The sequence below is a fragment of the Montipora foliosa genome, chromosome 7, assembly GCF_036669935.1.
Source record: "Montipora foliosa isolate CH-2021 chromosome 7, ASM3666993v2, whole genome shotgun sequence".
NCBI classification, from domain to species: domain Eukaryota; kingdom Metazoa; phylum Cnidaria; class Anthozoa; order Scleractinia; family Acroporidae; genus Montipora; species Montipora foliosa.
Window position 1 is genome coordinate 24,200,116 of NC_090875.1, and position 10,940 is coordinate 24,211,055.

The 10,940-nt window shown below is 38.5% G+C and overlaps 1 protein-coding gene across 1 annotated transcript; it reads right to left on the reverse strand.

Annotated features, from left to right (window-relative positions):
• LOC138011479 (EKC/KEOPS complex subunit TPRKB-like) lies at nt 1–5,583 on the reverse strand. The gene is made up of 5 exons (XM_068858489.1): nt 5,413–5,583; nt 2,441–2,563; nt 1,893–1,982; nt 1,689–1,775; nt 1–1,200 (listed from the first exon to the last, which is right to left on the reverse strand). The coding sequence occupies exons 1-5, from the start codon at nt 5,566–5,568 to the stop codon at nt 1,114–1,116; spliced, it is 543 nt and encodes a 180-aa protein (XP_068714590.1). The 5' UTR covers nt 5,569–5,583; the 3' UTR covers nt 1–1,113.
• Nucleotides 5,584–10,940: the final 5,357 nt, after the last annotated feature.

The window sequence follows — 10,940 nt, forward strand, 5'->3', positions numbered from 1 at the left end:
GAGGTGTGAGCAAAATTTAATAAACTTTGTTTTTGTAAAATGGTTGTCCTATACATGTAGTTGATCCAAGTTACTGGTTATAAATACAGTTACTGTTTGAAAATATACTGTTACATGTCCCTAACCAGCACCCCCAACCCCCCCCCAAAAAAAGAAAAGAACCACTTATTTACTGGTAATTGGCCTATGTTTGGAAAATGGCCAAAATCACCCAACTGTTTTGCTGGGGTCCTTCCATTATTAGGTTTGCAAGAGTTTTCAGCAAGGAGCAAGGTTGTCAGCAAGGTTTAGGGCACAGCCTTAGTGCAAGAGGTCCAGTGTTTGTGAGATCCTAGGATCTCACATCCTTGTTTCGACTTCTTTCCTTTCAGTGTAGCTTAAGGACAGTGCCTACTAATTCAAAGGTATTTTTGTCCCGGTGTATGATTATGCAGAAAATGTAGATCTTAACAAGTGTTACTGAAATCCAAAAAGAAAATTGGGGGTAACCACGCATTTTTCAAAGATAATTGATGAATAATATTTGTAAAAAGCTTTAAAATACAAAGAAATGTATGGCGTTCTTTCTCAAATTGAAGCTTAAGTATCTCTCAAAAATGCATGGTTACCCCCAATTTTTTGTTTGGATACCAAGAGTACTTACTAAGATCTACTATTTCCGGATAGTTTTAAACCGCGCAAAATATCCCTGTATTAATAAGCACCACCCATAGGAAATCCCGAGTATATCGAGATGCGCAGAGCGTATGCGCAATAACAATATTAGGCGCCATCCTTAAGTAGCTTTAAATAGGCATAAAATGGAGCACTGATGGAAAGGAAGGGGAAGGAAGGGGGGAAGTAAAATGAGAACAACGTCGACATCAGGTTTGTCAGTAAGCTGTTGAATTAACTGTTACGAGTTATTGATGTTAAATATGGTTGCTTTACTTTACTTTAATATTAATGCTGAAACAGCAGTAGCAGTGGCAGCAGCAGCAGTAGTAGTAGTAGTTGTCGTTTAGCACTTGCAAGTAAGCATGCTTAAGAGCTTGGGATTAGGCTTTGAAATACTTTCCTTGACTATGCCCATCTTACAATGGCAACAGGGCAAAGGGCAAATAAATATTATACTTAAGAAGCATCTTTGGTAGCTATTCTAGATATTATTCCATTTTCTAATGAATCACATTGTAGTTCCTTGTCTGAAATTCCATAAACCTGAAAGATATACATCAAAATATGCACAGGTGTGAGCAGAGGATCACACTTTAAAAAAAAGTTGTTATAGATAAACAGCCTTGATTATCAATGTCGACTTACTTGGTAGGTCCTGATTTGATTTCACTTCAAAAATTAAAGTAATCTACAAGTTTGAAAGTGATAATCTCATGTAGTATATACTAAAACAGTGGATAGTGTTGAGTGCGTGCCCTGATTGGCTACTCAAACTCCAAATATCCTTTGGTATTCACCTCCGAGCAATTTGAATGGAATTTGTGCCCAAACATGTTGTAATCTTTGCAGGAATAAATGACTTAAAATCATCTTATTGTGCCATATTATCTCACTGTTTTAGTATATATACTAAAACAACTATTCACCTCAGTGTTGGTGGCGAGTGGTGGATATTTAACTTGCCGCTTTGCGGCTTGGTAAATATGCACCACTATCCACCTCCACTTTGGTGAATAGTTGCTCATTATTACCTTTTTAATTTTGCCTTGGTCAGAAATTGTTTCCAAAACATCTAAAGAAACCTGTGTCCCCTTGATTAAATTGCTGAGTTCTGAAATCTGTAAAACATGGCAAATCGAATAAAATTAAAGAAGTTAGTATCAAAGAAATGTCAATAAGAATTATCATAACCTTTGCCAGTTTTGTCAATTGAAAGATATATACAGCATATGTACCTTTTCATCAGCATTTCCCTTTCCTATCATCACAACCAAAATCTCCTTTGTGTCATCAAGTATCCCAAATTTCTTGAAGGAGTCATTTATCTGAGTATAAAAAACAACATTCCATTATTACCAGAACAGTGTTTCATTATAATAGCAGTAATAATAAAGTCAATAAAGATAATGTCTCCATATTGCATGTAATATTCATAGTTTGCAAAACTACTTAACTACACATAGGGTGCTAGCAAAGTGGTGAGAGCACTCACTTCCCACCAATGTGGCCCGAGTTCAATTCCCAGACTCGGCGTCACACGGCATGGGTTGAGTTTGTTGGTTCTCTACTCTGCCCCGACAGGTTTTCTCCGGGTACTCCTTTCCTTTTTACTATCTGTAATGAGTTCTTCACGCAAAACGTTGTGTTGAAATGAGTAAGGTATTTCAAAGTCAGAGTTCCTGAAGTCACTGTGAGGTTTCTTGACCTTGAATATCTTATGCACACAGCTTGGTACAAGCTACATTGTGTAAATAGTGACTTAACTCATTAGGTCCTCACTTACATTGGAGGAAGGTGATAGGCTGAAAATAATCTCAGAATGAAGTGTTCTTGTTTTCATTTTTCCTTGTTGAAACAGATGAAATGCTTTGTGACCAGCAATGATCACATGGAACGGATCTAAAATCTAAAAAATATAAATCAAAGAAAAACTATTGATGCCACATTATTAAAACAACAAACCGACAAGAGGGCATTAAAGAATTTAAAGTTAAGAGGTGGATTGATAAATCTGGCTTAAATAATAATTATTGCTGTGGAGCAAGTGAAGGAAGCGAGCAGCAACATAATCTGGATTTAAGGAAAAGGTATGCAAGCTGCGACAAATTCTCAAATTCATCACTTTTTACCAGAATGCATTACATTTAACCAGAATTCACTGCATTAATCAGAATTCACAGCGCCACAAACAACGTAAAAAAGTAATTAAACAGCTTGTAAGTAAATTAGTAATAGTTGACACCACAGCTACCCCTGCTGTTAAGTACATTTGTACATGGAATTAACAACAACAACAACAACAACTTGTACATGGCATTACCTATCCAATTGAGTTCAATGCATCCAGGACTCAGGTAGAGGAATAGCCGTTTACAAATGTTTACAAACTGAGCAGCTTTTGCATAAGGCAATTGAAGGGCTGGATGCAAAAACCTAGTAAGTGATAATTTTCAGTCGATTTTTAGTTTTACTCAAAACTAGCCCAAATTTTGCAAGTTGACTGGAAATGAACTCAAAAACATTGCCCTGGTATTTTTTAAACCCATTTGAGCTTTATTTTTGAGAAATAAGCTATGCAAAAACACTATCAACTTCACGTTTGAAAAAGTAAAGTAGGGAGATTACAAATCAGTACTGAATATGAAAAGGACGTTATGAATAGACGGTTTGATCATGGCAGACACAGTGGTGTACCAGATGAAACAAACTAAAGGAAACGCAAGGTCAAATTGTATGGCAATTTTTAAAAATTCAACATCCTGGGAGGGATGAAGTTTGTTCAAGTCTTAAATAATGTAATGAATAACCACTGATATTGCACCCTTTAGTGTCAATGCTTTATTTAGATGTCCTTGACCTGGATTGCATAATCGCAGATACAGGATTAAGTGACCAAAATATGCATAGTAAGAAACAGGAGTGGGAGGCACAATGGCCTCATGGTTAGTGCGCTCGACTCCGGATCGAGTGGTCTGGGTTCGAGTCCTGGCCGAGGAAATTGTCTTGAGTTCTTGGGCAAGACACTTTACTCTCACAGTGCCTCTCTCCACCCAGGTGTATAAATGGGTACCGGCGAATCTAATGCTGGGGGTATCCCTACAATGGACTGGCATTCCATAAGGGGGGAGTAGAAATACTCATGCTTCATGCTAAAGAAACCAGAGACAAGCCCTGCTTCTAGGCTCGTAGCAGACTTAACCTAAGAAACAGGAAGTGTTAAATCTGACCATATGAAGGAAATGAAACGGTTGAGTGTTGTTTTGCTTTCTCGTTTGGCATTTTGTATGATCTTCACATTCATCGATTTCGTTCCAGCACAAGAAAGTTCTGTGAATTTAGACAGATTTTGCATGTGAGTTACATAGTTCGCTTATTTTTCTTGCAGATAATTCTGATCTTCTTATTTAATCGTTTGACACAGTTATGCCTTCTCGGTTGAATTCTAGAATCATAAGAACTGTGATGGAATTCTTGTTACTCAAACTTGTAGAATGATTAGAAAAACTATACTACTCATATACATATATTTCCTTAACTTTTAAAATTTGCAGTCGTCGCAGAAGTCTCCCTAAATATCAATTTTTGGAAAATGTCACAAGATCGAAGTATCTTTGAATTTGCCAGACACTTGCAGCTCTTGTCCCTAAAGTTTGTGGAATGCTACTGTCAAATGTCTCCTGTCATAATTTTTTAGGCTCCGCTAAAGCTTGCGCTGCAAACCTTTTGAGGGTGAACGCCCTAAGAGGAACCAAAACCGCTCTTTCAACCCCTAAAACGTACGACCAGCACCCCTGTCTTTTTTATATGGGGGTCCTCCCTGGGCCCCCCACCTTCAAACAACCTTGGAAAATTGCAGAAGTTCCATTAAAAAAAACTGCCTGCCTTTCTCGCCTCGCTTTCCCACTGTGTCAGAGATTTATGATACAGTGGCCCTTAAACAATTTAGCACATACATTGTACCAAAAGATGGCCATATAAGGAAAAATCATTCCAAAGAACTTACACAGTCCATCACCACCGCACTTGCTCTCTTAGCCTATAAAAGGCCTTTGATAGCATTAGTCAATTGATTCTTGGAGGACATGTTGGTGCATCTTCCAGTTGTATAGTAATGTGGTTCAAAAGGCACCTGTCTGGGAGGTCACTGTGTGTTTGCATCAGCTCAACGGCCTCCTTTCAGCATATACTTGAAAGACAAACCATCACACCCTAACTACTGCACAACTGAGCCACTTTGAAGACCCAAAGGTATTCATATCTTTCCTTGGCAAGAACAATGAACAAACAAGCAAAAGTGCTATTGATCAGCACCTGATCCTGAAAACTCCTTAGACTTCCATCAGAAATGAGCCTGAGATTTTTGGGAGACGTTATTGAGCAAGAAGCACTTAATTAAGCCATGGACTTAGGAATGATAGTGGACTGGGGCCATTAATATGTTATTAGAATGTTCTCATAGATGATCACGGGTTCAAACCCCGTTGAAGTCCTGAATTCTTCAAGCTTCTCTGTGCAATTGCTAAAATTTATTATAACTGCGTGGTTGGTTTGTTTAAAAGATCTGCTTGTTACTTTCTAAATCAATGTATTCATAGTTTACTGACAATTTACCAGAAAAATTATATAGGTTTTTGTTGAGTGATTCAGACGGTACAAAATTCCCAAACTCAAATTCAACCACAAATCTAAATTCTAAAATCTACAGAAGAAATTATTCTGAGGACGTGACTTAAGAAATCAAATCATCGTACATACCATGCACGCATTTAAGAGAGCAGCTTCAACTTTTCCTTCAACAACAAGTCGTCGAAGCTCATCGCTATTTGAAACATTTGTGAATAAAGCAAGGTTCGTTGTGTATTCGGTGTTATTTTCAATGTTCACATGAAGGAACTCAGGTCTGTCCACCATCTTTGATGCACTGAGTTCCAGGTCATCCGCAATCAATCTGCTCAAAGTGGGGCGGGGGAAATGGGTCTGGGTACTAGGGTTAAGGTTCTTTGAGTGTTGCATAGCTTTCACATTTAAATCATATGGAAATACTTGGAACAAAACATTTTATTCCCAAACACATCACGAAAGGAATACATATCAAGGATTACAACATTTACGTCCGCATATTCCAGCACCTGGCAAAGTCCCCTTGACGTCAGGAAGGGGTGGGGGGGGGGGGGGGAGGGTATTCCCTATAATGGCCTATACGGGGAGGCTCTACCCGAAAGGGGTACTATTGTCACGCTTCAGGTATATGGAAGGGTAGGGATTTCAAGAGTCGAAGTGTATTAAAGGGTAGGGAAATCTGTCATTTACGTATTTAAAAGGGCCTTTTCATGACAGGTAATATCGTTCATTATTAAACTTCATTCTAAGGACTAGAAAGGGATGCAGTGCTCTTTAGTAGGTTTGTGAAAGGGGTACTATTTTCCAATGGAAGTTATACGAAAGAGGTAACATTTGTCAATGGAAGGTATACGAAAGGGGTATCTTTTCTGCCAAAACTGGTATATAAGAGGGTAAGGGGTAAGACCTCGGAGCGGAACCTCCCCGTGTTTATTTTTTTGAACAATATAGACACTAATTAACATGAAGTAAATGCACTAGCGTGTGTTGCTTGGGCTTAACCTTGCGTCGCTATTGAGAACCAGGCTTAAACTTTTTTGAGACATTTATACCGCGCCAGTCCTGCGCCAGCCACTTATTGCCAGCGAGGAACCACCCCGTGCTTTCTAGCCCCTTGTTTTATAGCATTTCTGGTGTGCCTTAGCCGATAGGATAATTAACTGATAGAAGTGTACTGTAGAATTACCCCAATACATTTTATCGGTTAAGATATCCTGGTCTTCTCAAAAACATAATACAGCCGGGTAAAAACCACCGTGAACGATTTGGAAAGCTGACGTTTCGAGCGTTAGCCCTTAGAAAGAAACTAGAAATTTATCTGAAACTTGTACAAGTACAAGGAAAGGTTACGTTTATACAAACGTTGGCCGTGTAGCACTTATATTTTAAACATAACATTCTATTCAGTTAACTCTATCTGAAACTTGGTTCGACAAATGTCTTGGTAACACGCGCCGCCCTTGTCTCAGCAAGCAGGAGTCGCGCATTTGCGCAAATCAAATTTATTACACGATTCGTGACTTTTAGTTCAACCAGCAAAATTAAAGTTTTGCGGTTAGATAAAAGCAGCTAAGTAGACAAAGTTTACTTCACGATCTGAAAGCAATATACAAGTGGTTTTTGAGACAATCGGACAACTTGAAAAATATCAATCTATATATGCAAGTTTTCGTTCTTGTATTGATCTGTTTAGCGATTCTGGAATGATCCGTTGCTAATATTTTCTCTCAAAAGTGTTTTCACAAGCAGACTGAATATAGTGGAGAGGCTTTTTAGATAGCCTGTTTACCAAGATCAAGGAAACGTCACAAAAATTTATCAGAGAAGTTCACGCTCTTGAGTGCATCATAGGTAATCAGGGCAACATGGCGGGAAATTCAAAGCAAAATAAACTGTGCATGACTCTATTTTAAAGACTCTCGCGTTCATAAACCAAACAAATAAGTTCAAGTTTAAAACTGTGATGAACTGGACTTGCTATCTATTCTTTGGAATTCCTAAATATTCCATTTTTGTCTCCATACATTCTCTGTAATTTTGTGCCTTTGGAATTACAGGAAATGTATGACAGAAACTTTGTTTAATAAAAAAAATTCTACAACAGCCATTCTCTCCAACTTTATTCTGCCGCACCTTTGAGCGCATATCTTCTGTTTTGGAAAATAAAAATACCCAAAATTGCATTACACGAAAGGTTCACTATAACCTCACGCGAACCAAAAGTTGGCTTTTGCTGCGTAGTATCACTAACGTCTAAACGATAGAATCAAGCTTTTAAGTACATAGACCTAAAAAAAACTAATGCCTATCTTTAGGTGATGACAACAGAATAAGATTTTTAGAAAAGTGTCAGGTTGAAACTTTGACAGCCGCTGTAAAGGATGTCTTTATTTGTTTTAATGGCATCTCAGAAATAGTCATGATAGCTACGACTTCCCCTTTAGTTTTTCCGTCATTTTCGGGCTTAAGGAAGAACATAGTTAGTAGTCTACTAACTATGGAAAGAAGTACTAGATCGATACCGTGACTAGACAAGTTCAAACTGAAAATAGCAACAGTACGTGCTTGACCAAATATTACATTTTGTTGAATTAAACAATTTCTTGGACGTTTGGGTTCAATGCAACCAGAGTAGGCCACATCGCGGTGGTCTATAGATAATTTGGTAGAAACCCACGAATCCGGCATAAAAAACCTTGTTGGCTTACCAACACACTTTCTCTTAAGTGACAAATATCTAGAGGGGAAAAGAAAAAGGAACGGGACAATTTTTTTTACTTACAAGGTTAACACTAAATGTTTTAACATGAAGTATCTAAATGCAAGCGAGGTGAAAGCGTATGAATAAAAAGACCAACACAAAAGTCGAATTAGTGCTGTTAGTAACAGCATCCGGAACCTACAGTAAAAAACAATAGTCAAGACTTCTTTTGTGCTTTATATCACTTCAGCTCACTTCAGTTATACAGGACGTGCTAACAATCTTCCTCATTTTGATTAACACGATAGATATACTTTTCGTCCCGGCCTTTTCCCGAACTGATATTACATGAAATATTGTTCTATCTTTATTACAGGAAAAGTGGTTCACTCTGGGTCATTCACAAAACTCGTTCAGCAACTCTTGACCTTGCACTGTAATATCCCAGTGCTGTATTCACTATTCCTATTTACCTCTTGTCCGTGAAGTTGTCACGGAAGCCTTAGATTGCTGGTAGAAAATCTTGCATTGGAATTTATCTGATTTATAGCATGGCAAACCTCAGGAAGATATTTGCGTTTTGCCAAACAATGAAATGAACGTGCACGTTTGATTCTAACTAATTCCCTTCGTGTTGCAGCTACCGATATCGAAAACTTTGAACTTCCCAAAGAGAAAGAGGGACAATTTACAAATTTTCTCATGTCTTAATGACGAGTTTCAATAATATATCTCAGTGGTACAAGTAGTTAAATGAATGACAGTGAACGGTAAATTGTTGGAGTGTGTAAAATCTGTCAAACATAAAAACGGCGGAAACTTTTCGACCAGATTTGCACAATTTTCCCTAAACACAATGTAACCTGTCTTTCGTTTCAAGTGACTGAACACAACACAGAAGGAAATCAGAACCGACCAATCAGAAGGCTGCGTTTTGAACACTAGACTCGAATTATGCAAAAAACTTCAAACATTACATCCGCAAATTAATCCCGGTATTTGACAAGTAGATAGATCCTTTATAAAGGTTTGGAAAATACACTTCCGAGAAAACTATGTTTATTTTTTAGGTTGATGTTAAATCGGCTAAATCTTTTCGCGAGCTAACACGGGACAGGATCAGTCTAACGTCACTAAGCACTGGCCAAACGAACTAATTAACTAAACGCAACTTATATAGTTAGGCCCTTAGCCAAACGGGGATGCCGAGCCAAAATCTGAGTAAAGGGGTAGTTTCTAAAGAAACTGTGGTGCTGCGTCGGTGGGGAAGTAGTATACAAAAATTTGGTTTTATCAACGGAGTTGATAATGTAAATTGGCCACCGTACAGAGATTCTAAAAGCTGACGTTTCGAGCGTTAGCCCTTCGTTAGCCGATTCGCTCTGACGAAGGGCTAACGCTCGAAACGTCAGCTTTTAGAATCTCTGTACGGTGGCCAATTTACATTATCAACTCCGTTGATAAAACCAAAATCTGAGTAGCCTGCGAGCAAGCTCTCTTTCGGGGTGGGCGGGCGCCGCCCGCCCACCCACCCCGAAAGAGAGCTTGCTCGCAGGCTAAAATCTGAGAGATGTTTCAAAACTTTGTCAAACAGTGTCGGATTTCCTTGAACTTATCACTGATAGTAGTTGCAAACAATGGGAACAAAGAAACATTTCATCGGCTTTCACCTTCCTGGCTAGACTTCACGGTTTATTCCACGTTTGCCCCATTTTTTTTACAGTAGTTGTTTCAGGTGATGTCTTCCAGCAAACACTTCCGAATCTGAAAAAAAAAATGTCCCCATGTTTATAGGCGTAAATACTAGGAGATGGCTGAATTGACAAAAAAAAAACAGCCAGAAATAGACTCCCAAGGAAACCATTGCGGGGACACTGAACGATGACGCCCACTACCTTCGCCTGGATGCCTGTTTTTTTGTCGCGTCAATCGGTTCGAAAAATCTGTTTACTTGATTATTGGCAACAGATCACGCAGCAAAGTGTAAGTGTATCATGTTCACTTTTATCAAGGCCGACCGTCTTAGCAACAAGTTTGATAATGCAAAAAGGCAATTTTATGTATACATTTTGCCACATGAGCACGTTTCTACATACGAGGCTTTGTTCGTTGCCTTTGCGCCACAATATTGTAGAAAGATTGACGACACCACTTAGAAGTAATTAAATCTGGAAAATCACACTTCCCAAAAAGACCTAACAATTAAATAAAATGGATTTTGTTCTCGAAACTCCTTAGGCGTTGTTAGACACTCCCAGCAGCTCTCTGGCGACATCATATGGTTACACCAAACGGACTTCCGGATCACAACCGGATTCAGCGGCGAAGGGTGTGGTTCTTAGATCATATCTACGTTGTATCGGCTCTTGCTTAAAATATTTAGTTTCTTAAATCGGTGTGGATGGAACTTTTGAGTGGACAGGTCATGTAACTCCTTGTGTAACCCTAACCTTCTTTTATTTTTCATGTATGGTAGTGAATGTTAAATGTCTGACTTATAATTTATTTGCCTGATGCAAGAAGGGTCCGAGTTAAATCAATTAGAATGTCGGGTAGGGATCGGACGGACGAGGAGACATTGTCATATATAGTAAACGACTTCTGACTTTGAGAACTAACGATTGGAAGTGGAGCTGTTTGAGGAGGAAAGTGTTCACAAGTTGTGAATGTTTTTGTCTGTGGTTTAGAAAAATCAATATCGAACTGATCAATTTGCTGACATTCTCCTAATCACACTAAAAACACGATAAAAATCATCATAAAATCGCGGTTAAAAACCACAAAGTATACATTGACTTCCTTACTGACAAAGAACTTTTCTGGTCATTGTCGTACTGAAACTCAAAGGTTTGGTTTTATCAAATGGATTCGCTGTGACGAAGGGCTAACGCTCGAAACGTCAGCTTTTAGAATCTCTGTACGGTGGTCAACTTACATTATCAACTCCGTTGATAAAACCAAA

Coding starts and splice junctions, on each gene's coding strand:
- LOC138011479 (XM_068858489.1), bottom strand. CDS start 5,568: ATGGTGGACAGACCTGAGTTCCTTCATGTGAACATTGAAAATAACACC. Junction 2,564..5,412: donor CTCTCTTAAATGCGTGCATG/GTATGTACGATG, acceptor TATATTTTTTAG/ATTTTAGATCCGTTCCATGT. Junction 1,776..1,892: donor AGGGAAATGCTGATGAAAAG/GTACATATGCTG, acceptor CATGTTTTACAG/ATTTCAGAACTCAGCAATTT.